Source organism: Paramacrobiotus metropolitanus, unplaced genomic scaffold, assembly GCF_019649055.1.
Source record: "Paramacrobiotus metropolitanus isolate TYO unplaced genomic scaffold, Prichtersi_v1.0 Parri_scaffold0000017, whole genome shotgun sequence".
NCBI classification, from domain to species: domain Eukaryota; kingdom Metazoa; phylum Tardigrada; class Eutardigrada; order Parachela; family Macrobiotidae; genus Paramacrobiotus; species Paramacrobiotus metropolitanus.
In genome coordinates this window covers 1502809-1527681 of record NW_026570237.1, presented here as the reverse complement: position 1 = coordinate 1527681, position 24873 = coordinate 1502809, and the positions used below count along the sequence as shown (strand labels likewise).

The 24873-nt window shown below is 46.2% G+C and overlaps 7 protein-coding genes across 12 annotated transcripts; 4 read left to right on the top strand and 3 right to left on the bottom strand.

Annotated features, from left to right (window-relative positions):
• Window positions 1-328: 328 nt before the first annotated feature.
• Window positions 329-5210, top strand: LOC129585565 (prolyl endopeptidase-like). 2 transcript variants are annotated; one of them, XM_055478283.1, is made up of 20 exons: window positions 329-581; window positions 642-769; window positions 1170-1265; window positions 1320-1491; window positions 1624-1725; window positions 1797-1942; window positions 2231-2343; window positions 2404-2453; window positions 2610-2705; window positions 2766-2870; window positions 3029-3133; window positions 3232-3309; window positions 3374-3487; window positions 3602-3750; window positions 3964-4080; window positions 4155-4205; window positions 4280-4324; window positions 4398-4499; window positions 4628-4871; window positions 4959-5210. In XM_055478283.1, the coding sequence occupies exons 1-20, from the start codon at window positions 336-338 to the stop codon at window positions 5028-5030; spliced, it is 2331 nt and encodes a 776-aa protein (XP_055334258.1). In that variant the 5' UTR covers window positions 329-335; the 3' UTR covers window positions 5031-5210. The 2 variants fall into 2 exon arrangements, with proteins under 2 accessions (XP_055334258.1, XP_055334257.1); XM_055478282.1 differs by having other exon boundaries at window positions 2231-2453.
• A 522-nt stretch (window positions 5211-5732) lies between these two features.
• LOC129585559 (zinc finger protein 628-like) lies at window positions 5733-8779 on the top strand. Of its 2 annotated transcripts, none has more exons than XM_055478276.1 (3): window positions 5733-6105; window positions 6612-7408; window positions 7944-8773. In XM_055478276.1, the coding sequence occupies exons 1-3, from the start codon at window positions 5868-5870 to the stop codon at window positions 8481-8483; spliced, it is 1575 nt and encodes a 524-aa protein (XP_055334251.1). In that variant the 5' UTR covers window positions 5733-5867; the 3' UTR covers window positions 8484-8773. The 2 variants fall into 2 exon arrangements, with proteins under 2 accessions (XP_055334251.1, XP_055334250.1); XM_055478275.1 differs by having other exon boundaries at window positions 5983-6298; window positions 7944-8779.
• Window positions 8690-10728, bottom strand: LOC129585560 (dehydrogenase/reductase SDR family member 7B-like). The gene is made up of 6 exons (XM_055478278.1): window positions 10289-10728; window positions 10103-10227; window positions 9836-10046; window positions 9572-9664; window positions 9141-9293; window positions 8690-9082 (listed from the first exon to the last, which is right to left on the bottom strand). The coding sequence occupies exons 1-6, from the start codon at window positions 10500-10502 to the stop codon at window positions 8883-8885; spliced, it is 996 nt and encodes a 331-aa protein (XP_055334253.1). The 5' UTR covers window positions 10503-10728; the 3' UTR covers window positions 8690-8882.
• A 330-nt stretch (window positions 10729-11058) lies between these two features.
• LOC129585569 (uncharacterized) lies at window positions 11059-12559 on the bottom strand. Its single transcript, XM_055478291.1, has 3 exons — window positions 12545-12559; window positions 12330-12442; window positions 11059-12268 (listed from the first exon to the last, which is right to left on the bottom strand). The coding sequence occupies exon 3, from the start codon at window positions 11961-11963 to the stop codon at window positions 11289-11291; it is 675 nt and encodes a 224-aa protein (XP_055334266.1). The 5' UTR covers window positions 11964-12268; window positions 12330-12442; window positions 12545-12559; the 3' UTR covers window positions 11059-11288.
• On the top strand, window positions 12034-17472 carry LOC129585568 (uncharacterized). Of its 4 annotated transcripts, XM_055478287.1 has the most exons (9): window positions 12034-12213; window positions 12575-12654; window positions 12868-13041; window positions 13357-13700; window positions 14045-14590; window positions 14660-14737; window positions 14801-14917; window positions 15183-16606; window positions 16701-17472. In XM_055478287.1, exons 4-9 carry the CDS (start codon window positions 13424-13426, stop codon window positions 17283-17285), a joined length of 3027 nt encoding a protein of 1008 aa, XP_055334262.1. In that variant the 5' UTR covers window positions 12034-12213; window positions 12575-12654; window positions 12868-13041; window positions 13357-13423; the 3' UTR covers window positions 17286-17472. The 4 variants fall into 4 exon arrangements, with proteins under 4 accessions (XP_055334262.1, XP_055334264.1, XP_055334263.1 ...); XM_055478288.1 differs by lacking the exon at window positions 12034-12213 and having other exon boundaries at window positions 12484-12654; window positions 12868-13035; XM_055478286.1 differs by lacking the exon at window positions 12034-12213 and having other exon boundaries at window positions 12484-12654.
• Window positions 17473-17963: 491 nt separating this feature from the next.
• On the top strand, window positions 17964-19780 carry LOC129585495 (uncharacterized protein DDB_G0284459-like). The gene has a single exon (XM_055478197.1). The coding sequence runs from the start codon at window positions 18202-18204 to the stop codon at window positions 19510-19512; it is 1311 nt and encodes a 436-aa protein (XP_055334172.1). The 5' UTR covers window positions 17964-18201; the 3' UTR covers window positions 19513-19780.
• Window positions 19781-19787: 7 nt separating this feature from the next.
• LOC129585458 (uncharacterized) lies at window positions 19788-24733 on the bottom strand. Its single transcript, XM_055478139.1, has 8 exons — window positions 24509-24733; window positions 24106-24279; window positions 23240-23578; window positions 22498-22971; window positions 22344-22421; window positions 22162-22278; window positions 20708-22089; window positions 19788-20584 (listed from the first exon to the last, which is right to left on the bottom strand). The coding sequence occupies exons 1-8, from the start codon at window positions 24570-24572 to the stop codon at window positions 19991-19993; spliced, it is 3222 nt and encodes a 1073-aa protein (XP_055334114.1). The 5' UTR covers window positions 24573-24733; the 3' UTR covers window positions 19788-19990.
• Between the last annotated feature and the right edge of the window lie 140 nt (window positions 24734-24873).

Below are 24873 nucleotides of genomic sequence, written 5' to 3'. Positions count from 1 at the left end.
TTTACAAAAGAAACACTTCTTCTATGCTATACATTTAATTAACTTTTTGCAACAGAAAGTCAAATTCAAAAACCATAAAAACAATACGCAGTACATACGATACACTGAAGTGAGTACGCAGATTTCAGAAAGTACCATACTTAAAAGTTAAAATAAATTCAATGGCAAATCACAAAGACAAATGAAAAATTAAAAAAAAAAGTGATTGTTAATCGACGGCAGACTGGCAACTGGCACCCAGGCGGTGGTGCACCTTATGACAAATTTAGCGATAAGGCTGTTCCGGTTGCGATGACGTCTGCAGTTTCGTGTTTGCCAGTCGATAAAATAATGAGATGCATTTTCTGCAATTTCGCTCGGTTGGTATTTTCTGTCGTCGGGTCTTCCCTCGTCTCCGTAATCCCGAATCTATTACCGTAAATTATTCCCCTTACAATTTGATCCATCAACGTCAAGTGAGGAGCAGGATGTCGCAGCAAGGAGCAACGTGTGTGAGCGCTGGCAAGAAGTGGAGCGATGGCTTTGCGTATCCCGACGTTCGACGCGACGAAGCGTCGGTCTTCGAGCATCATGGTGATAACGTACGCCGTTGTACACGAGCTGTGTATTGGCCACCTGATTTTATTGACATACTGGCGTAGATTGCGGATCCGTATCGCTGGCTGGAGGATCCCGACGCGCCGGAGACCAAGGAGTTTGTGGAGAAGCAGAACCATGTCACCAATGGATTCCTGCGATCCTATCCTCATTACGATCAGCTGAAGAACATGTAAGCAGTCAGCCTCCCGTCTTTTCTTGTGTAGTTTTTGTTACCAGCCACTTTTTACCATGAAGAAGGGTTTTTATCGACGAGTTTGCGTTGTAATTGCGCTGTAGTTCAGTTGAATGTGCTGTATTCATTTTGGAGCTGCTGTTAAAATTGAAAACACGAAAAACGTTTTTAAACACCAAATTACGTTACAGAAATAAATATTAAACGTAATTAAAATTTTGGATAATTACCGAGCTACGCACCCGACAATTTTTTCTGGTCATTTTATTTTTTTCCTGAATTATTCTAGTATTAATGACTGCATTTTATGGTAAAACACTAAAAACAGTCACTTAATGCTGCGTCTGCTGATAGGATTTATTGTTCTTAACCTGAATGTGTAAAAATACTACCCTAGGGTGACGAAGCTGCATGATTATCCGCGTTATGGAGCTCCCAACATCGAAGGACAGCGCGTTTACTATATGTTCAACAGCGGACTGCAGAATCAGAGGTGACACGGATGGAATCTGATTTGGAAGTTGATTTCATGATTTTTCTTCGGCAGCGTGATGTATCGGCAAAAGTCGATAGACGACGACAGTAGTGAGGTGTTTTTCGATCCCAACACGTTGTCCGAGGACGGAACAACCTCCCTGAGCCAAACCAGCTGGTCGGAAGATGGCCGCCTGATGGCGTACATGATCAGCGCCGGAGGCAGCGATTGGCGCACCATCAAGGTGATTTATCGCCTGCATAATTTGGCTAATCAGAGTAGTACTCGGTGAATCATAAATAAATCATGAACAACTTGAACTTTATACAGATAAGGAACTTTTGACCATGTTGTTACACTAAAACGTGTCCGATAGGTTATGGATGCCGACACCAAAACGGATTTGCCAGATGTGCTGGAGCGTGTAAAGTTTTCGTGTCTGGAATGGACGCACGATAATAAAGGATTTTTCTACAACGTAAATTATATTTGTGTGGAGTATTACGGAACAGTCATGCATCAGGAATGACATTTCGATTTTGTGGTTAGATGTATCCCGAGACGTCTGCGGAACACGCTGTCGGAACCCACACTGGTTCGGATTATAACCAAAAGCTATACTACCATTACCTGGGTACGCCCCAGGCGAAAGACGTTATGTGCGCCGAATTCCCGGAAAATCCTAGCTGGAAGGGGTATATATTCGTACAAATAAATTTTGATATTAATTGCAGATATTAAGTGCTGTACTGCAGCCAGGTTACGAAATAAACGGATATTATCAACTGAATGAGAAGCGCCAGATTAAATTATGGTTAGGCGTTGTGACTGTTAAAAAGGACGAATGCCTTTGGAGAAATTCTGCTTTGCAAAGCGTTATAACAAAATTAATATATGCAGCCGTACAGTTAGGTGATATGATGATGTAGATGATATGATGATGACCGTAGGTTGTAATATCTGCATATTCTGCGCTGTTACAGAGGAGTTTCCGTTACGGATGATGGCCGGTACGCCGTTATGAGCATTAGCCGCAGTTGTGAATCCAAAAACGCTGTCTGGTACTGCGACCTGACTAAAGTTGGAGACATTAAGGGTACGTTGCGTCGATATTACCATCCGTTTTTCGCATGTAACGCATATTTGGATGTTACAGGACCGCTTCCCTGGGTCAAACTCTTCCAAGATTTCGACGCGGAATACAGTGTAAGTTTCTTGCACTGCTTGAGATTTACACTAATTATGATCTTTCAATATGCTAGTTACAATATATGCTGAAACTAACTACTGAGATTGTTCTTGCAAACACTCAGGGATGTGTGTTATTGTTGTGGACTTTTGTTAGAAGTATCCTGTTTTCAGTTGATAACGAACGAAGGCTCGCTGTTTTACATCAAAACAAACCTGGACGCTCCCAACCATAAGGTCATGGTTGTGGATGTCAACAACCCGGATCGAGTACGTATTCTGGCTCAACAGCTGGCTGGATTCTTGGTTATTGTCAGATTTTTATTGCAGAATAACTGGAAAATACTTATTCCGGAAAACAAGAAGTATTTTCTGGAATGGGCGTGCTGTGCGGCGGGAAATAAACTGATCGTCCACTATATCGAGGATGTTAAGGTAAGAACACCGCTGTTATTTCTTTAGGCTTTCTGTTTGTAAACCTGTACTCGTACCTATTTGTCTGTTTGTTATACAACATTTATATTTGCGCACAAATATATTGCGCTTTGGATGTCCTTAAAAGATATCCGATTTGCAATCCACCTTTATTGCAGAGCGCTATGTACATCCACAACTTGCAATCTGGGGAGCGCGAGTATGCCTTCGATCTCGGTTGCAGCGCGGTGATGCAAATCAGCTACAAGAAGAAACTCTCGTCAGTCAGTGAATCGGTCATCCGTAATCTAGCAGCGTAGAGAACGGAACGTATTTTGCTCGTATCAGTTTAGTACGTTTATTCACATCTGGTGGGTTTCAGTTCTTCTACAAAGTCCAGTCATTCACCAATCCGGGCTCGGTGTACAAGTGTGATTTATCCCAATCCATTAATCCTACTGTAAGTCGAAAGCTTGGTAAATAATTTCTCTGTACGGAGGCTGTGCAGCGTGTTGTTTTTCCAGATTTTTCGTGAAATCAAGACAACAGCTTTCGATCCGGAGCAGTATGAAACAAAGCAAGTGTTCTATCCGAGCAAGGATGCTGTACAGATCCCCATGTTTATCACTTTCCGGAAGGTGTGTACATAATCATCTTCGGATTTTTTTAACCTGTCCGATTGCTTATTTCGTCGATATTTCGTAGCGCCCAGTATTGCGATGCTGTGTGTTTTAACGATGGGGCTTTTTTAGGGATTGAAACTTGGTCCGGATACTCCGTGTCTGCTGTACGCATACGGAGGCTTCCATATTGCCGTGCAGCCGTATTTTAGCGCCCGGTTTGTCGCGTTCTTGAAAGCCTTCGATGGGATATTCGCTGTGGCCAATATTCGCGGTGGCTCGTAAGTTGAGAACGTTGTTGCTCATTGTCGACTACATAATTATGGTGCACTGCGAATTGTCAAAAACGCGTCTCAACCAAAACGTCTCAAAACGCGTTCATGGTTGGAAATTTGTCAGATCGTGAACAGCACAAGTCTGTTGCAGTCATTTTTATTACAACGAGCAATATTTTCTCAGGTTTGCGTTTCGTATGTATGAATATGTTTTCTTAGGGAATACGGAGAGGAATGGTGGCAAGCCGGTGCGCTGAAGAACAAGCAGAACTGCTTTACGGACTTCCAAATGGCCGCTGAGTATCTTTATCAGGAAGGTTACACATCGCGAGACAAGTGCGTCGCATACGAGACTTTTTAATATAAAGTATAAAATATCGCGTGTTTCATTTATATTTTTTATTGATCAGACTGGTGATAATGGGAGGCTCCAACGGAGGATTACTTGTCGGTGCCTGCTGGTAGGATAGACTGCTGCTCACTTGTATCAGATGTCAAGTTTACTGGAAATTTTGATGGGAGTTTTGTTGCGCAGTAATCAACGACCAGATTTGTTTGGAGCTGCTGTTCCCATGGTTGGGTAAGCAGAAATCATAACTCTCGTTTTTTAAGTACGCTAAATCGTATAATCTCTGTATGTGTGTCTGGTGCAGGGTGATGGATATGCTGCGCTTCCATAAATTTACGATTGGTCACTATTGGACGTCGGATTACGGCAACCCTGATGAGAAGGACGATTACGACGTTATAATTAAGTAGGATTTAGGAATGTAAAAAACCTCATAGTGGAAATAAAAAAAAACAGTTTTCAGTGTTATTATTTGAGGGAAAAATTAAGGAGGTTGTTTTAATTTTGCAAATAAGAAGAGTCTGCGATGAACAGGTACTCGCCACTGCACAACATCCGGTCGCCGGACAAGGCGGACGTGCAGTACCCGGCCCTGCTGGTGGTCACCGCCGACCACGATGACCGCGTGTCACCGCTGCACTCGCTGAAGTATGTCGCCGAGTTGCAGCACCGTCTGTGCAAGGCCGACGCGGAGCTGGCCGGACGCCAGCGCAATCCACTGATGGCCCGGATCGAGACGAAGGCGGGCCACGGTGCCGGCAAGTCGACGACGAAGATTGTGAGTTCTTGTAGCGAATTACGCGATACTGTTCGCCATACGCAGTGAGCCGCAATTTTCCGAATAACCGTTAATTCGATGTTGCAGATTGAGGAAATTACGGATACCCTGGTGTTTTGCGCCCGAGCACTGGATTACGGATGGAAAGGCGAATGTTGAAAACACTGTTACATTAATTTGGATCTTTTTTATGTTTTTGTATTGCCCTGGTTTAATTGAATACATTGATTTTTATATCGTCACAGTTTAATTAATTACAGTACACTGCTTTTTTCGTTTGTGCGTTGCCATCGTTTGAACAAGTACAGTAATCAAAATAAACTGCCGGGAAACTGAAAATGGAGATGTGTTATACAGAAGCAAAACGCCGACAGCCTTTGGTGAGATGAAGATTGCCATTAGTAAATTAACAGCAGGCGAGAACCAGTAATCTACAACGCTATGAACCGGGTGTTTTTGAGGTTTTCGACCCGTACAACCCGTGGTTATTATTACTGGAAACCGAAAAAAATGGCATCAAATTAAAATTTAGCCTGCCAGGAGACGCTCGATACGGACATTGGATGTATTTTACGCATCAACTTAGATAATCGGTTCAAGCTTTTTTTTTCTGATGAGCCACTATTGATCTGCACAACATGTATCGTTCTTGTCAAGGATATATTTGAAAATTCGGAAAACTGGAAACCAGAAAACTTTGAACTAGATAACTTAAAAGTGTTATGCGATTCTAGCGGCTGCTAAAATGGATAAGCACTAAAATGGCTTACCGCCCTCAGGGCTGCAGTCCAGTTTCCGTTTTCTTCCGTAATTTCTTGATCCACTTCAGCTTGCTGCTTATGTCATTGATTTCAATTTTCCACATCATTCCAGTTTCTTACGTCTTATCTTTGAATTTGATTCTCTGCATCCTGAATAAATCTTTTTCTCTTTTACACTGAAACGTTTCATATTTCTGGAGTATATTTGACTGTTGAATAGGATCGTCAGCACGAAATGGCCACGTCGGGCAGTTCCTCGCGTGCTGTCTCGGGCATGCGACGACCACGACGGGGACCTCCAACCGCTTCAAAACCTATTCTCAAAGTCGTCAAAACCGAGGCAGCGCCCGCACAGCCAAGTGAGGCAACGAGTCAGCGCCCGCACGAGTTATCTTTCGATGATATATTTACTATGCACATGCTGGGCGATGACGAGGTGGATTATCAGTGGTCCAAGCTGGAGCGCGACTCTGGTATGTGCTCGTATCGTATATATATTGCTGACAAAACCTGTAACCCATAGCGTGGTCGTCTCTATGGTGAAGTTATCTCTGCTATGGGGCAGTGAAACGCTTCGGGAAATATATCTTTTAAATACCAGTTCTTTTAAAAACGGAGCAACTCTGAAAAACGGTGAAACATATGAATTTGGTTCAAGATTCAGAAGTAAAACCAATTAATTTTGTGTATTTTTGTCTTCAGAAAAATTCTGCTATTAATTAAGCAGCGATGGCGAAGATCCAAAGTGGTGATGTGAAATATGTTGAAAATGAAAAAATGAATTTTGTCTTCACAAAAGTTGGTTGATAACTGAGCAGGTTTGGAAAATGGTGATCTGCTTTCTGAAGTGTACAATGTATTATAACATCACAAGTTGAATTTTGTCTTAAGAAAAAATTCTGTTAATAACTGGGCAATTTTGAGAAGTGGTAATATGATTTTAAAAAAAAAACTTTATCTGATTTGCACTGTGTGGTAGAATCGGAAGAATCCGATGTAGAACGCAAGGAAACCGATGAAACGGAAGATGCGGACGATATCCGGACGGGTCTGCCCTCCCTGGACGACTCCTCCGAGGCGGACGCCAGCCCCGCACCATTATTCAGCGGCCCCTCCAGCGCGGATCCCCCCATCATCCTCCAGAACACGGGCGACAAATTCTGCTACGTCTGCCCGGAATGCTCGCTGCGTTTCCATCACGCCGTGTTACTAAAATGGCACCGCGAACGCCAACACCCCGGACTCGCCCCGGACCCCGCCGAGGACGACGTGGTCACCGAGACAACCCCTCCCCCGGCCCCCGTCCCGCAGTTTGTCCCGACGGACGACCCCAGCATCTTCGCCTCGGTGGACGCCACCGCCTCGGATGACGACGCCCTGCCCACCGGGATTTCCCAGGATCATGTGCCGCATTCCCTGTGTTTCATGTTCCAGTGCACGGAGTGCTGGCTGCGCTTCTGCACGGAGGAGCTGGTGACGCTGCACAAACGGGCGCATATGGAGGAGGAGTACACGGGGCCGTTGGGGTGTCCGGGGTGTGGGTGGGAGGCGGCGACGGCGGGGGAGTTGTTGGAGCATGTCCGGCAGCACGGGGCGAAGCGGCGCGACCGGAAGTTGTGCCGGGTGTGCGGGGTGGCGGTGATGCATGTGCAGCGGCATGTGGTCGTCATGCATCCCGAGGAGTTCCGGAAATTCGCCGATGAATACTACACGCTCGGCTGTGATCAGTGCGGGGAGAAGTTCATGACCAAATGCGCGCTGGCACGACATATGCTGGTAAGTTTCGTCTGCTTTCAGACAGTTTTTCTATGTAACTGGATTAGATTCGATTTTCCAGTTATTTCATTTCAAATGTCCATTTGATTTAACTGGAGTCGCCAGAAATGTGAAAATGATCAACAAGTCTTTTTTTATTTAACCATTTTAACGTGCCACCCTATATCCTTCAATCCAAAACGTTTTTGAAGAAGTAGTGTCAACACTTAATGCGTAAATTCTTTATTTTATTTCAGATCATTTCACAAACGGCACAGAAACTGCTTGAATTTAGCGCTATTTTATCAGTCGTCTTGTTGCAATTATTGTAACCATATTATAACATACAAAACCAAAACTTTTTCGAAATGTTCTGAGATATATGATATTGTATGTTCTGTTGTTGTAAAGCCTTTTTTAATATTTTGTTTATGTTTAAAATTTCATTTCGAATCAGATTTCGCGTCGAATCATCGGAATGGCTTCTTGTATGTGTTTAAGTTTCTAGTTCCTCTCAAGTTTTGCCGTGAAATCACTTAATGGTTGTGTTTGGTAGGATCGGCACAGCGATACCGCTATCCGCTGCAAATTCTGCCCGATGGAATACCCCAATTCGGCGACACTGTCCAAGCACGTCGGCGTGCACAAAAGCTCCGGCGGTTTCCAGTGCCCGATGTGCCTGAAGTTTTTCGCTGCGTACGGCGCTTTTTCGGAGCATTACGTCAAAATCCACGCACCCAAAACCCTGACGTGCCCGCAGTGTCCCATGCAGTTCACCTCGTCGATGAAGCTGTGGCAGCATAAAGCGACGCACAGCGCCCAGTACAAGTTCGCCTGTGAGAAATGCGATAAGACCTTCAAGCGCTCCCAGAATCTCTGGCAGCACCGGGTGACGGTGCATAAGGAGGAGCGGAAGCGGGTCAGACCGCTGCGGCGACCGCTGGCCCCACCGAAGGTGCGGGGTCCGGATTATGTGAATCCGCGGAAGAGGATCGCCTATGAGGATTTCCCGTATAAATGTGAGGATTGCCGGTTGGGTTGGTTGAAACGCGGGGGATATGAGCAGCATAGAAACCGGAAACATTCCGGGAATTAATTGGCAACTGTGCTTCGATTTTTAATAATAAAATCAGGATTGTTAGAATTTAATTAAAATAAGGATTCAATGTTCAGTCGCGTTTTGTACTTACGTATTCGTCGAAGAATTTTAGTGGGATTTATTGTCTTAAGTAATCTCTTGCGATTTTTGTGCAGTGCATGAGAAAGCTGAATACAATCCGACATTATGTTTTGCTTCCACGGTTCAGTCGTTCAGTGCCACTTGTCGGACGAACGCATTTAATAGTGAGTACCACAATTTCGGTTCACCAGACTTGAAGAATACATAATCACGAAACAGTTAAAATTATTAAAACCATTAAACGGCACTCGGAATGCTAAAACAGGAACGTGGTGTTTATACTTTTTACGCTCAAAGCGTGACGGTGTAACCGTCTTAAGCCTTTTTCAGTGCCTTTTCAGCACGACGGCGCATGGTGAGGAAATACAGTGAAGGCCAAAGTGTCCGCATGTAGATACCCAACGTAGGCAGGAAACCGCAGATCAGCACATCCATCCGGCGATGTTCAATGCTGCGGATGGTTTCCTCGGCCACTGCCAGCGGTTCCATACCCGTGGCGATGGTTTCATCCATTTCTGCAATGTAACGAACGAGATGCAAATAAAAAACACGACCACGAGCGGATGCACTCACTTCCGTATCGCGCGCCGTCTCCGGTCAGCGCGTTCAGCGATAAACCGGTGCGGATGTATCCGGGACTGACCACCAGCACGCTGACGCCCTGGTGCTGCACTTCCGCTCGCAGACACTCACAAAACGCGTGTAAAGCGTGCTTTGATGCCGCATCTGCAACAGGTACGTACAGTCAAAAATGACTTTATTTTAAAAATAACCTTGTTTTGCGCACAGTCAAAAATCAACTGACTCGGCTCCACAAATTCAACTGAACTGAACAGGAGAGAGAAAACAAGATAATTCACAAATAAAATTATTTAAACATGATCTTTCTAGAACGATAATATGAAAAGTACTAAATAGTACGTGCATCATTATTTGCTCAGTTGTACGCATTTTGCGTAATTTGATAACATTTTTTTATAATTCTCACTGCCAAGAATACTTACATGGCGATCGAAAGGGCAATGTCATCTTTCCTTGGACGCTACCGATAGCGACAACGTAGGCATCTCCTGTTTCCACCATCGGTGGCAGTAATTCTGCAAATTGTACATCTGATCGTTATGAACACAGCAAATCCTTACGCAAACCGGCATCAAAATTCCGACAGTATTCTGGATGGTTTAGACGAACTGTTCTACTCACTGATTTTTAATTTCTGCATTTTTATGTCTATATGAAATTGTAAATAATCGAAAATAACCATCCACCTTTGGTCAGCGCCACCGGCGCCAAATAATTGACGGTCATCAGCTGTTTGTCCAATTCGATGCCTGTCTCCATGACAGCCCCCCGCGAGCTGAGACCAGCATTATGAATCAGCACATCCACTCGTCCGTATCGCGACAGAATTTCCCTTGCCTTTGCGGGTATACTGTCCAAATTCCCCAGGTCCAATTCCACACCAACCGGATTATAAACCTACAATCATCAGAAAAATTTCAACTGCAGAATGAACAACAAGTGACCGGTCTTACTGTGGGATTGTGCAGCTGATGCTCTGGAACGTGCTTCAGCTCATCGATCAGTTCCGCCAGCGCCTTCGCGTTGCGCCCCGTGACGATCACTTTCGCTCCCCGCGCAATCAAAACGCTACTTAAGGCTGTAAAGAAAATAACCGTAAAATAATCGGGCCACGTTATTCTTTTGTCGAATAATCCCACCTTTGCCCAGGCCGCCCGTGGCGCCCGTTACACACACGACTTTTCCCGATAAATCGTACCACGACCGATTGCCCACGGCGCGGGTGAAAATCAGTTTCTTCAGGCCCCAGATAGTGATGGCACCGGCGGCAAAAATCACTCCGATCCCCGCTAAAAAGGAATCCGTGAGCCATGAAGGGGGATAGCGGAAAAATGTCAGATTTTGTTGACTCATCGTGGAAAATCAATATTCAATAGTCAATAATTCCAGAATTTGAATCGCAGCTATAACTTCTGAGCTATACTGCTGTAAACTTAAAGTCAATAACACGGGAGACCAGTCTACAACATGAGACAGCGCTTTCTGGTTTTCGCTGTAAAAAATGACTGCATCGCTAGTTAAACAAAAATCATCAACGAATCTGCAGAATATTAATGCAAATATTGCTTGACGCAATGCAAACAAAAATCTACAAACCCACCGATACAGCTCAAAACTCGGAGAGCATGACATAATTCCCAGGCACCAATCATGTAACCGCCGCTCGTGACAGATTCTTACTAACCCAGGTTTCAAAACAATTCTTTAAATTATTTTCCATAAATGATAAATCAAAAAACAGCCCTGAATAAAAAGATTCCACATGCACAGTCCCGAGTAAAAAGATTCTTGAGTTTGTTTTTCTATTTTAGCTCCGAATCTATATTTTGTCTATTCGTTTGAGTGCGGTTGAAATGTGAATACCCAACAACGAGCAATGGAACACAGGAACATCATCAAAATTCTTTTTCCGTACTGCATGGTTGCCGACAAAATTAACTATAAAAAATCTGCTACGGGTAGTCGGGTACCAGTCGACAAGATGCAAAAACACTGGAACATATACTGGACACAGAAAAATAAATTAAGTACAGGAATAAAAAAAACTGAGTGCCGCTGCTGAAAAAAACAGAAAAACAAATGCACTCAAAAAAAGACGGGACTGTAGAGGTAAATAATTCCTGTCGCACTAGAGATAAATTATCGCGGCCAGCTCGCCGCCGGCGAAAACTTGAGCGCTCGCTTGGCAGTGGATCGCGGCGTCTTCCGCCCCCTATCCGGCGTGTCCTTCATCGGCGTCTCCCCTCTGTCAATATCCCGAATGGGCGACAACCCCGGCGACGCCAGCCCCAGATTCCGCAGCACCTCGCAGTCGTCCAGGGGCCCCGCGCGCTGCCCCTGACTGGGCGTCATATCCCAGGAGAACGACACCTCCGAATGGCTGTCCACCTCCGAGTCGTCGGACAGCGCCGAGTGTCGATGCTGGTGGCGCGGCGCCAGAAAGGCCGGGGGGTGGTGCTCGGCCTCGGCCATCTGCATGACGGCGGCCACAGCGCTCTGGAAGTCGTAGTTGTTGAGGAAGGACAGGTTGGTCTGACTCAGACTATCCCGCACCCGGTGGAGGTTGGCGGCGGACTCCGCGGCACTCCCGTCGAGGTTGGAGGGGATATTGGTGGTGTCCAGGTCGCCGCAGTCGGAGACGTCGGCGTCGTAGTGGGCGGGATGCTGGATGACGGTTTCCTCATCCTCCAGCGGGGTTTCGTCCATTGTTACGGGGGGAGCGTCGTCGCTGGCGCCGTCGTCGCTGCGCAGACGACGACGACGGGCGGGAGCGTAGTGCAGCGGGGAACTCAGGCAGCGCTTTCGCGATTCCATGGAGACGAGTCGGGGAAACTGGGTCTGGCCCGTGCAGCGATGCTCAGCAGGTAACTGGGTTTCAGCTTGACAACGTTCTCCACAACTGCGAGATCAGTCAGAAGAGTGATTTGAACATCATGATAAAAGTCTGATCAACTCCAGCATTGCTCGTTCATATTCCAAATTCCAACAAGAATAACGACGTGTTTGGACTACTGAATGGCATAAAATTGATCAAACTGCAAAGTTTTTACGGAATCTGCAAACAGTAAGTGTGGAAATGTGACTAGTGTCGACACTCGACCAATTGAGCAATCTGAAACCTGAAAACAGTCTGAAAATGTCAAAATGGCTCGCAAAACTTTCAAAACAAACAGTTACAACCTGCTCTCATCGTACTCGACGTAGTACGGACGAACTGTACGTCAGTCGCTCACCGCGCGGGAAGCGCTGCCCAATGGCACTTTTCGGAGGCGGAGCCAAGAGACAACAGCGAACTGTATCAGAAGAAGAGAAACTTAAAAAATACTTAAAAATTGAGACTTTCCGATTCCAGACAGATTCCTCGTGCGTCGTACGTTTTGAATCTTTTGACTAACCGTTTTGCATTGTCTTTTTTAACCCGTTAGTTCCCTGGACGTGTAGATGGATAGCAACTTGGACAAACTGCCTTGCCTACCTGACGGGGAGAGTTTTCACGATAGCCTTTGTAAGTCATCTTGCGGTCTTGCCGCTTACCTTTGATTTCCGTCCTCTGCTCCTGGTTTGTGCACTTGCGTTTCAATTGAACCTTGACATAGCAATAATCCAATACTTCTGCTTAATCCAGTGGAGTACTGAAAGGAATTTGATCATTTTTCTGCGTTTTGGTGAGCTCAGTAATCTGGGCTTCGTTAATCGTCGCGATTTGCCCTTCCTGCAGATTGCGAGAAGTGCCAGTGTTTCCTGTGTGAGCCGTGTTGGCCGCATGCAGTGTTCGTTCAGGATGGATACAGTCTTCCGCTGGCTGTCGCCAGCTTGCCAGATATCTTGGCGTTTCACAACGACAATCCACTGCAAAATGTCGGCCTGTCTCCGGAGAACAGCGCAAGTACATGTATGTAATTCAATCGGGAATGTTTTTGTGAGTATGTATATATTCCGTCTTCACTTCTTGTGCATTTTGGAGAACACCTGCGTCGCGTATCTTGATACTAATTATGAAGTTGTGCTCGTGTGGCAGTTTTCGTCGTCAACCTCGTGTGGCAGTTTTCGTCGTCAACCATTCGGGATTATACTCACTGTTTTTATTAGATATGTCAACATTAAATAACACCGGGCCCTTGCTAATGAATCCATTTGCGCTTTTGCTGAAATAAGCTTTGTGGTAAATTTACTTTCTCGCTGTTTTATTCCTGCTTGTCATTTGCAGTCCCGTTGGTCATTGCCCGTACGACCATCCTTGCGCAGACGGTGTTCGGGCCGTTTATCGCGCCTGTATGCGATGCCGGTGCAGCGCATTCGCGGACATTGCATCGGCCGACGGACAGTGTGTGACGTTCGCTGTGGGTAATGATCGTTGGTGCAACTGGATGAAGTTGGTCAGGACGGTTGACCACGGCCAACACAACCTCCGCGTCTTCATCCGGGAACAGAAGGTGTTCTTCGTCGCCGTTAAGGTCATTCTTCCGGGAGAAGAACTCACATTGGCACTGCCTCAAACTGACCGGAAGGAAATCATCGACGAGCATGTGAATTACGTAGCAGTGCCTATGGGTAAGTGTAAGGTACAGGCCTGCAGGGGTCAAGCATTTTACCGACGGCTTTTGTGGCAGGTTTGTTAACTTTGTTTCATGAGGCATTTCGCGATCAGTGCATGTAATCTTATTTCGTACTTTTCCGTTGCTAGTGTAAAGTATGCAATATGCATACTGCATGGTGTTGGGCATTTTCTGTGTTCTTTTAATCTTATGAGTCGAAGTTATACTTATGGCTGTACTGCGAAAAAGAGCGTAACAGTTTTCCATTTGGACCGCTGATCGGTCTTTGTTAAGAAAATTAAACCTATTTTCGAAGCCAAAAGCTCCGAGTTGTACTCGAATGCTGCTTCGTTTGTTCAGATTGTGTGAGCATCGCTGACGTGATGGATAATGGCCGCACTATAAAACGCGAGCACGATGCGAACGAAAGGCCGGTGGAAATTACGCTGAGTGTGCCTGCTTCCTGTTTCTCCCCGGCCGTACAACCTGTGGTGCAGTACGATCCGCTTGATCTTCTACCACAATCCCAGCCGCAACTCCTTGAACAAAATCAACAACCGGCATCTGCGCCACAGTCCTCGTTGCCCGTTGAACCAATTGCAAGTCAACTGCAGCAGCTCCTAGCGGCACCGGAGCCGACGTTGCGGACTTTCCAGCGAGAAGATTCTCCTGAATATCCATTCTCTTCCAACTTCCCTCCTTTTCCACCCACGGTTATAATGGCGCAGACAACTGCACTTCCGACGACTGTTAGTTGCGAGGAAAAGGCCGCTGGTGTTGCATCGCAGTCACGTGTATATTTCCTTCGCTCACGTAAGGTGCAACGCGCCAGCTTAGCGTACAAAGCCGTGGATACTTCCGATTGCGAAGCCAGTGATGAGGATTTCAAGTTATCTGCGGCTGACTGTACGATGACACGAAGTGCTTTGCAGATACGAATTAAATTCCAGATAAATTAATTCTTGCATGTTGTAGCTTCGTCCTCATCCGGATCGGATTGTTGCAGTGAATTAGAAACAGATTCGACAGAAACGGAGGAACACCATGCCAAAGGTGACCGACGTCAGCGGTAGCAGGCTGGCACGATTTGGGTGTATTTTCGGAGCATTTTTGTAGGGCGACGCTTGCGGATTCATACAACAAACGAAACGAACGGAGGAGCTGGAAAAAGAGGCAGGAAACGAAGGACGGACGGCGCCACACCGAAAATGATACGAATCAAGAGATTTTCAGGTAAGTCTTCCAAAAACTGAAAATCGTCATATGCACGAATGATAAATATAAAAGTATTTGTACAAAGGAAAATTAACTTGCTGATGATATCAGTAACCACCAGTACGGCAATAAAAGTTGTCTTCTTGGTGAATAGTGCATATAATTTTTATTATTATGTGGTGTTCCCGTTTTGGTATAACACGGTATGAAAATGCATTAGCCATAATATCGCCTTCGAGACACCAGAAGTTGCAGAACTAATGTATAAATTCATTTTATTCAGCATTAAGGTCAATGAAAACGCAGAAAACTACATTCAGTGCTAGTTTTCGGGAAGCCAGAGAGCAGCAGCTGAAGGCCGTGATTGCGGCGAATCCCTTCCAGTATTCCGCCGGAGAGCAGCGTTTGCAAGCGTATTCCACCGCTGCGGCCATGCTGCCGGCCGACGTGGTATCGCATAAGAAGCTGCCGATCGATGGACGCATGCTGCAAATGATAACGGAAAGCCGGTTGCGTCAGTTCACAGAAGCCGAAAGCAGTGATCGGATCGTTAAAATGTCTGCAGAATACGTTGCCCTGATGAAACAACTTGTTGAATTACGCGGAGGCTTGAGAAATGACGAAAGAATACGAAAACTGAAGGTGGTCGTTAAAGCTAATCCGTACCAGTATTCCTCAGCTAGTGAGCGTCGTGCAGCGTGGAGAGCGGCATGGCAGTCGTATCTGGACGAGGAGGACTGCTCTCAGGAGGCCGGGAAGTCGCATTCTGACCACTTCTCGAAATACGTGCAGAATCACTTGGACGACTATCCCAAACTGCTGGATAGCTACGATGACGCTTCCGCCGACGACAACCAGCGCGAATATATGCAGCTCATGCGAGAGATTGCGAAAATGGCGGGAAAGAATTGTGGTGATGATTTGGATGGCGTGACTAAGCAAAAACCCGTGAATGCAGCTGGTGCAAAGAAAAAAACCACCCCGCTCATCAGACCGCATCCTACTAAGAAGGGCTACCAACACGATAGATTTTTCCCCAGCTACACGTACCGTTTCGTGTGTTGGGAGTGTTCGTTGCATTTCCAGGACGAGAATTTACTGAAATTGCACAAGTTGCAGCACACTGATTCAGCCAGTGAAACTGCCGGCTCGCGGGATTGTCCAGTGTGTGACGAATCGTTCAGCAAGCTGCCGAATTTATTCAGGCATATCCTGGATCACGGAGTTCCCGCCGCGCAGATCACGCATTTTATCGCGACGGCTGACCCCAGTATCATGTGCTTCGCGGGTCCAACGGCCGCTCCCATGGATGTGCTGCCACAAAGCCACGACACACACGACGTGTGCTTCATGTACAGTTGCGGAGTGAAGTACTGCGGGCTGCGATTCTGCACGGAGACATTGTGCGATCTGCACCAACTCGGTCACAACGTGCCGGATGACTATCAGGGCGATGTTGTCTGCGTTGCATGCAACTTCCGCGCAGAGAATGCGAGGGAGTTGCTAAAACACGTCGGGCGGCATGGAGCGAAACTGAACGATCGGAAATTGTGCCGTGTGGGTGGAGAATTTATGGAGCACATGGTGGAGCATGTCCAGAATATGCACAAGGACCAATATCTTAAGTACGAAGCGTGCTTAACGCTTTCCTGTGATCAGTGCGAGAAACGGTTTCGGACGCCGGAACATATCGCCACCCATAAAAGCGTGAGTCGTAGTACAGAAGCAACCAGATTTGATTTAAATTAAAATTAAGATATATATTAACTGTGTATACGTACTTTTAAAATTCTTCTTATAGATGACACACAACAGAAAAGGCGCGCGGTGCCTGGTTTGCGGCACACCCTTCGCATCATATCACGGTTTGGTGGTTCACATAAAAAAGGAGCACAAGGCGGGCAGCGATTTCACCTGCTTCACCTGCCAGAAAAGCTACCGGACATATACGCAGTTGTCTAACCATGCGAGGAGCCACGGACAGATCCTCATTTGTGATGTGTGCGGAGCAGTGTGTCCTAATCGGAAGCGTTTGGCTTATCATCAATTAACCCACCAAGCTGACTATTCCTTCAAGTGTGATTTGTGCGGGAAGACGTTCAAGCGACATTGCAACCTGAATCAGCATAAAGTCGTCGTGCACACGGATAAAGTGCGGAAGAAGCGCAAAGCCCAGCGAGAGGAAATGCGCCGGAAGGGAGTGGTCAGCGAGTACAAATGCCCGCGACGGAGGATGCTCTACGAAGAGTTTCCGTATAAATGCGAGGAATGCCGGCTCGGTTGGATGCTGCTGGGCAATCTACAGCAGCATCAGCGGAAGAAACATTCCCACAGTGACGCCACTGTACAAAGAAGTACTACGCAGTACTGTTCTTGCAGCAGCTAAATCGGCCGAGAATGATAACGATGTCAAGCTGCCGGAGTATTAATTGCCATTGGTATAATTCTTCCGGATATTACATTGGTTTTGAAGCTTCACTTGTCTCCAGACTGCAATTTATATAAATATTGTACATATATATCTAGATCTTTCTCACTTTCTGCATAATATAATAATTTTTCTTTCGGATTGTACGAGGTCGTATGCATAAGGTGCGAATAAAAATTATTTCTACTCTACGTTTTGGCTGTATATTGATTTACAAAGTTTCCTCGTCGGTACTGGAAAAGACATCGCTGTTGGATCAGCTGATATTTCAGCTATGATGTGTTACTTTAGGAGAGATTTCCACAGCTCACAGGGTCAACAATTACGTGCTATTGGGTTATGAACTTACGACATTGCTTCTCAAAAAATTTTATGCAGAAATTAGTAATCGCCTGTGATTCGAAGGTAACTAAAAACACTGACGCTTTATTTTTTCGTTAAAACTGGCGGCATTTCCGGTGTTACCGCACCTTTTTTCCGGTGTTTAGTACCTTCTTAAGTTCTTATAAAGATTTTTACCGTGTTCGACTGTTAATTATGGCGGCAGCCTGCCTCCATCAGGTGGCGCTTAGGATAGTTTCGATTCTGGGATTTTCCAGCACACCGCACACGCTCGTTTGTTTGTGTCGTTTCATCTCGTTTGTTTACTTCACTTTGCTGACTTCGTCATTCATGAAAAATGCGAATTTTGGTTTTTGGAGTTAAAAATTTGAAAACTTCAAATTTTTGTCCTTGTGTTCCGTACAGTTGATGAAAGTAAAACATGCAAATGTCCTCATAGTGGCAGCTGCAATCTGTTTTTCAGTGTACCACTCTACATTTTGCTTTTACTTTTAGCTTTCATCTTCGGATTTGAGATTTCATCTGTCCAAAAATGAGCCTTGCTCGATTATTGAGCAGATCTGTATCGAACTGCACGCGAGGGTTTGAATGTGGAGTATCTTCTTATCTCGTTACCCATTCATCTCGTCAATGGCATTCTAGTGCATTTCTCCAAAATGATTGTGTTACGAAGGGATCATTCCGTGGTGCGTTCATCCCTTCCATTTTCGCCGTTCGCCACAAATCGGATAAGGCTGCGGACCGGCAACCGCCCGCCTCGACGGCCAGTGAAGTGAACCGTGTTTTTGAAGAAGAAGCGGACAAACTCCCTCCACCCCCTGCAAAACCCTTCGAGCCCGGCGTGAAAGCGGATCCCCAGCGGATGGCCCGGATGATGCATCCGCGCTGGGAAGAGGCGTCCGCCGACACCGGCGGCTACATTAAACTGGATGATATTGGGTTTGACGAGCGGGACGTGGACGCCAAGAGCCGCGAGTTACTGTCCAAGGATGAGCGGCTGAAGAAGTGGGATCCCAAGGATACGGGCCGACAGGATGAACTCCCGTACGGGTTGCTCAAGAAAAAACAGGAGAAGGAAAAACAGTCAGAAAAAGATAGCGGAAAAGACGAGAAAACGGAGAAATCGGAAGCGCCCGAAAAGAAAAAGGATGGAAAAATTCAGGAGCGGGAAGAGGAAGGGAAAAGTGGGAAGAAAAATAAACAGGAAGAGGAATCCGTGTCGAAAAAATCCGGGAAAAATGCGCGGCATCAGGAGAATGATGGAGAAGACGATGAGAAAAATGGGGAGCGTGATGAAGTGCAAAATCAGTCAACTGTGAAAAAGGAAGGAAAAAGTGGGAAGAAAAAGGAAGAGGAGGAGAAGTCGTCGTCCAAAAAATCGGGGAAAAATATGCGGCAGCAGGAGAACGATGGGGAAGACGATGAAGAAAATCAAGTGAATGATAAAGTGAAAAATCAGTCAATGGCGAAAAAGGAGGCGGAAAAAGGGAAGAAAAATAAACATGATGAACCATCGACGTCCAAAAAATCCCGGAAAAATGAACGGCAGGAGGAAGATGATGAGGACAATATTGAAGAAAAGAAGGATGAAGCGGATGCGAAGCGGTCGCCGGCGCAGAGCACCCAGCAGACGGTGTTGTGGGAGAGCTCGAGGCGCAGCACATCGGGCGCTCAGTCTAGTTCCGACGGCGGCGGCATGGGCCAGCTGACGGAGCAGCTGCTGGACCGGGATGAGGCGGATGCGCGGACGGAGCGGCAGCTGGCGGAGGAGCAGGAGGAGGGGCGGGAGAAGTGGAAGGAGAAAGAGAACGAGCAGGGCGCCGGCCGGCAGCGCAAGGAGTGATTGCTTTGTGCTTTATCGGGAATTTTACTGATTACTGTACATATTTTTTTAATGATACGATATCAATTTATTCTTACAGTTCTGTGTTTAGTGACTGATTTGTAAGAAAGCGGAATTTGCTGTGCATAAGACACATTCCAGATGCCGACTGGAGTGGCTGGCGGTGTATAGAATATTTTGACTAGCAATTTGATTAAAGAATAGATTTTTCTCGTACAGGAGCGTATCATGCGCTGTGTATGCGATAAAAAAGTCATACCCTTATGTAATCAGAATTCACGATCTTCTTAATTCATTGTAAGAAACAGCACAATAAATACTGAGTAACAAAACAGGAAATTCGGTAGCCATCACATGAGCGCAGATGCCGGCAATCACAATATCCGATTTCTCTCCACGCTGCCAAGCACAAATCCGAAAATTCAAGAAATCCCCCACACATCGGATGTTTTTGAAAACTAATCAATTCACCCTCGTGTTAGTTAAAGGATCCACTAGAAGAAGATACCGGATGACTCTTAGCGCTTTGCACATTTGCGTCACTCTGGGAATGCTTCTTCCGTTGATGCTGCTGCAGATTACCCAGCAGCATCCAGCCGAGCCGGCATTCTTCGCATTTATAAGGGAATTCTTCGTAGCGCATCTTCTGCCGCGGGCACTTGTAGTCGCTGACCACGCCCATCCGGCGCAGTTCGTCCCGTTTGGCTTTGCGCTGCTTCCGCACCTTATCCGTGTGAACCACCATTTTATGCTGACCGAGGTTGCTGGATCTCTTAAAGGACTTTCCGCACAAATCACATTTGAAGGAATAGTCCGACCGGTGAGTTATCTGATGTCGATCCAGGTTGATCTTAAGGCGGAACACGGAGCCACAAGTGTCGCAGACATGGACCTCCTTATGCGTTCTCGCGTGACTATATAAGGCGACATATTTTCGGTAGCTTTTCTTGCAGACCATACATGTGAGACCCTCTTTATGCTCCTGTTTTGTGTGCGCGTACAGTTGGTGGGAATTTGGGAACTGTTTAGCGCAGACCAGACATCTAAATCCTTGTATATTTTTGTGTGCATACTAAAAACACAAAAACAGCTATTCAGAAACGACGTGCAGAAAACAAGATCGTATCACCTTCGCGCTGCGAATTCCGCGATAACAATTTGCAGAACGAACTGCAAAACACCTGGTGGCACTTACAAGTTTATGCGTGGCGAGATGGATAGGCGTCCGAAGTCGTTTCTCACACTGGTCGCAGGAAACAGCCAGACGAGCTTCATACTGGAGATATGCTTCCTTGTGCATATACTGGACATGCTGGGCCATATGCTCCACAAATTCTCCACACATACGGCACAGTTTCCGATCGTTGACTTTCGCTGCATGTCGACCGACGTGATTCAGCAAATCCCTCGCATTTTCGGCTTGGAAACTGCACGCAGCACAGAAAACATCGCCTTGGTAATTATCTGGCACGTTGTGACTGAGTTGGTGCAGATCGCACAATGACTCCGTGCAGAATCGCAGTCCACAATACTTCACTCCGCAACTGTACATGAAGCAAGTTTCATGCGCGTCATGGTTTTGCGCCAGCACATCCATCGGAGCTGCCGTTTTGGATGCGAAGCTCAAGATGTTGGGATCAGCAGTCGGGATGTAATGAGTAATCTGCGCGGCTTTGACACTGTGGTCCAGAACGTGTAGTAATAAACTGGTCAGCTTGTCGAACGATCGCTCACACACTGGACAATCACGAGAGCCGGCAGCTTCCCCGGATGAATCAGTATGCTGTAATTCATGCAATTTCAATAAATTTTCGTCCTTGAAATGCACAGAGCACTCCCAACACACGAAACGGTAAATGTAGCTGGGGAAAAACGTGTCGTGTTGATAGCCCTTCTTCTTTGGACGCGGTCTGGTCAGCACGAGCTTTTTGCCGGTGGCAGCGTTTGCATCAGCCGCATCCCCATCTTTCTGCTGATTTAAGCTATCTACATCGCCACCGTAATCTTTTCCGGCCAACTTCACGATCACCTGCAGGAGCTGCATATATTCGCGTTCTTTATCATCGGCGACAGCGTCGTTGTAGCGATCCAACAGTCTGGGATAATCGTCCAACTGCAACTGCACGTATTTCCGCAGTTTTATAAAATTTTCCTCCGGCTTGTCAACGTCAGCATCCTCATCCATATACGACTGGCATGCCACCTTCCAAGCCACACGGCACTCACTTGCTGATGAAAACTGGAAGGGATTAACTTGAATAACCGCCTTCAATTTCCTGATATTTTCATCTGTTTTCGAGCGACCGCGTAGTTCAACAAGTTGCTTCATCAAAGCAATGTATTCTGTAGGCAATCCAACGGTCCGATTGCTGTTTTCAGCTTTTTCGAATTCACGCAGCCGGCTCTGTGTGTTCGTGCGCAGTAACTGTCCATCGATCGCCAGCTTCTTCGTCCGTGAAAGTAAGTCTGGCGACAACATATCCGCAGCGGCGGAATACGCTTGCCAGCGTTGCTCTCCAGCGGGATACTGGAAGGGATTCACCGCGATCACGGCCTTCACTTGCTGACATATCGATTCTACAAAAGAGTCAGTCCCGCTATATTCCACGTCTGCTTTAACGAGGATCAAACGATTTTTCTAAGACCCACCGAAGTGTTTTGCGGTGCGTTTCCCTTTCGGTGTGGTACCGTTCGTCTTGCGTTTTCCTCTTACCTTCCCACCTGCTGGATTCGTTTGTTTGGCAGGCCGCGTTCGCAAGCGCCGCTCTGCAAAAATGTTCAGAGATAAAGACATCAATCCTACATCAGTCCCATCGCAAAAGCCTGATTACCTTTCGCGCGGTTTTGTGCCGTTTCCGTCAAATCTGACTCTGATTCACTGCAGCGGTCCGATGCGGAAGAGGACGAATCTACATTCAACAACACAGAAAACCGGTAGAATTAAATCTGTACTTCATGCAAGTAAAGCATTTTAAGTCGTCGTACAGGCATCTGCGGATAACTGAAAATTATCATCATCGGTTGCGCTGTCAAAAGCATCTGGGTCGTTGTACGGCGTGCTACCGCTTTTCCCATTGCGTGAGCGAAGGGAATATGAACGTTTCGGCAGAACAGCGGCTTCGCTTTCCCCTTCACTTTTATTCGGCTGAAGGGCGACTTCTTCCGCCATCGCATCCATCGGCTGAGATGCAGGAAAGGAGGAGGGGAACGGATATTCGGGAGAATCTTCTCTATGGAAAGTGCTCAACGCCGGCTGTGCGTCAGATACTTCCTGATTTGGTTCAAGTGGGAGCGGCTGGGATAGTGGTAAGAGATCAAGAGGATCAGGCTGCGCCAAAGGTTGCGCGGCCGCGGAAAAAGAGGTAGCCGGCACACATAGCAGAATTTCCGCCGACGATCCGTTCGCATCGTCCTCGCACTTAATACTGCAGCCATCATCAGTACCGCCGCTCACACAATCTAAAGACATAAGAAAACATAAGAAAACGAGAAAACAGTGTTCAAAACACGAATGCGAGCACGCATAGTTGATACTCCACACCATACTTGAATAAGAAGATTTTCGAAATGAAACACACCACAAAATAATGCAAAAATCAGATATAAACAAAATCAGCTCAGCACAAATCAGACGACTAAAATCATAAGCAAATACAAGCAAAAGGATATAAGCAAAAATCAGATGATTCACACCTGCCAGGTTTCGAGGCTGCGGGCCTAAGCTTACCCATGGGTGCACAGTGCAAGTCGTTGTCGTGGATTTCCTTCCGGTCATGCTTATACAGCGTCAGCGTGAGTTCTTCGCCGGGAAGAATGACCTTGACGGCGACAAAGAGGACTTTGTGTTGGCGGATGAAGACGCGGAGATTGTGCTGGCCGTGGTCAACCGTCCTGACCAACTTCATCCAGTTGCACCAACGATCGTTCTCCAGACTGAACGTCACACACTGCCCGTCTGAAGACGAGAATGTCCGCGAATGCGCTACACCGGCATCGCATACAGGTGCGATAAATGGTCCGAATACTGTCTGCGCAAGGATGGCCGTTCGTGCCACAACCGATGGACCTGTAAAATTTTACCGCCTTGTCAAACTGCTACGGAAAAGAAAACGCCAGCTGAAAATTTAAATGGTAAACACAAAACTGTACAAAACAGGGATAGAAGTACAGATTACCACACAAACGATAAACAACAATTCTACCAGCTTTTTTCAGACAACCACAGTGGAATAAACACCGGTATAAAAATATAAACGACAAAAAGAAGGAGCAGGAGTATTTCTAAAGCAACGGTTTAACCGATTAATTTGATTCTTAAAATATAAGCAACGGGTTAAATCACTTCAATGCAGAGCTGTCAATCTGCGCTAACATGAATATACAGTGTACCGAGCGAACATGCATATATGGGGGAAAGTACGGTAATTAAACTATTTTTAAAGAAAAACTGCAAATATCGCACAAAGGCGAAATAATTTTACAAAAAGTTAAAAATAAAAAGTTCACGAAAAACGAACACATCAACAGTATTCACAGCAAATCAGCGAGAGCAGCTGACTCCAACAGGTACTGCACTAACAATTTAACGCTTACCACGACAAGTGCTGTTATCCGTAGGCTGCAACACATTCTGGTGTTGGTCGTCATTATGGAAGGCCAGCACATCTGGCAAACTAGCAAAGGCCAGCGGGAGACTGTATCCGTCCTGGACGAGCACTGCGTGCTGCCAGCACGGCTCTGGCAGGAAGCACTGACACTTCTCGCAATCTGCAAGGTAACATGATAACATCGAGATCGCAACGTTAATCAATCGACACATGCAAGCACTACGCAGTACGCACTATGCAGAATTGACGCACATCTGCAGCCACTGCAACACTGCAGCGACATCACAGGCGGTTCTCAATTTAATACTGATCTTTTTTCCAGTAATCTATCTTTTTTTATGCAATAATGATGATATGTATGTCTAACGAACGGACGAAGAGATACTCACAAAGACTGTCGTGAAAACTCTCCCCGTCAGGCAAGAGTGGCAACGCACTCGAACTGACTTGCATACTTCGGAATTCAGCACAATGCTAACGGAGTAGTAGAGACGAAACGGTAGATTTGAAAAAAAAACCGAAACCTGCGGAAAATATCAACAAATACGCGATAAGATCCAACGAATGGAATAAACAGCGACTCTGAAATCTGCAGAAATGACTGAGAAATCTGAAATTCCACTAAACTACTAAAGTCTAATAAAAAGTCTGCAGAGAAACACGTCAAGCAAGAATAAGATTGTTATGGATGCGTACTAGCCTGCCGCCCAGACTGACGAGTACGTTAATAACCTACACAAAAAGTGCGGTAATA

Coding starts and splice junctions, on each gene's coding strand:
- LOC129585569 (XM_055478291.1), bottom strand. CDS start 11,963: ATGGAATCGCGAAAGCGCTGCCTGAGTTCCCCGCTGCACTACGCTCCC.
- LOC129585495 (XM_055478197.1), top strand. CDS start 18,202: ATGAGCCTTGCTCGATTATTGAGCAGATCTGTATCGAACTGCACGCGA.
- LOC129585565 (XM_055478282.1), top strand. CDS start 336: ATGCATTTTCTGCAATTTCGCTCGGTTGGTATTTTCTGTCGTCGGGTC. Junction 1,266..1,319: donor AGCGGACTGCAGAATCAGAG/GTGACACGGATG, acceptor TTTCTTCGGCAG/CGTGATGTATCGGCAAAAGT. Junction 4,872..4,958: donor GCAAGTCGACGACGAAGATT/GTGAGTTCTTGT, acceptor TCGATGTTGCAG/ATTGAGGAAATTACGGATAC.
- LOC129585458 (XM_055478139.1), bottom strand. CDS start 24,572: ATGCAAGTCAGTTCGAGTGCGTTGCCACTCTTGCCTGACGGGGAGAGT. Junction 24,280..24,508: donor GAGTTTTCACGACAGTCTTT/GTGAGTATCTCT, acceptor GTTACCTTGCAG/ATTGCGAGAAGTGTCAGTGC. Junction 22,972..23,239: donor CTTGCACTGTGCACCCATGG/GTAAGCTTAGGC, acceptor TTATGTCTTTAG/ATTGTGTGAGCGGCGGTACT.
- LOC129585559 (XM_055478275.1), top strand. CDS start 6,031: ATGATATATTTACTATGCACATGCTGGGCGATGACGAGGTGGATTATC. Junction 6,299..6,611: donor ATTTGGTTCAAGATTCAGAA/GTAAAACCAATT, acceptor ACTGTGTGGTAG/AATCGGAAGAATCCGATGTA. Junction 7,409..7,943: donor CGCTGGCACGACATATGCTG/GTAAGTTTCGTC, acceptor TGTGTTTGGTAG/GATCGGCACAGCGATACCGC.
- LOC129585568 (XM_055478289.1), top strand. CDS start 13,424: ATGCGATGCCGGTGCAGCGCATTCGCGGACATTGCATCGGCCGACGGA. Junction 14,738..14,800: donor GGAGGAACACCATGCCAAAG/GTGACCGACGTC, acceptor GCATTTTTGTAG/GGCGACGCTTGCGGATTCAT. Junction 14,918..15,182: donor ACGAATCAAGAGATTTTCAG/GTAAGTCTTCCA, acceptor CATTTTATTCAG/CATTAAGGTCAATGAAAACG.
- LOC129585560 (XM_055478278.1), bottom strand. CDS start 10,502: ATGAGTCAACAAAATCTGACATTTTTCCGCTATCCCCCTTCATGGCTC. Junction 10,047..10,102: donor ATCAGCTGCACAATCCCACA/GTAAGACCGGTC, acceptor TGATGATTGTAG/GTTTATAATCCGGTTGGTGT. Junction 9,665..9,835: donor GCCGGTGGCGCTGACCAAAG/GTGGATGGTTAT, acceptor TACAATTTGCAG/AATTACTGCCACCGATGGTG.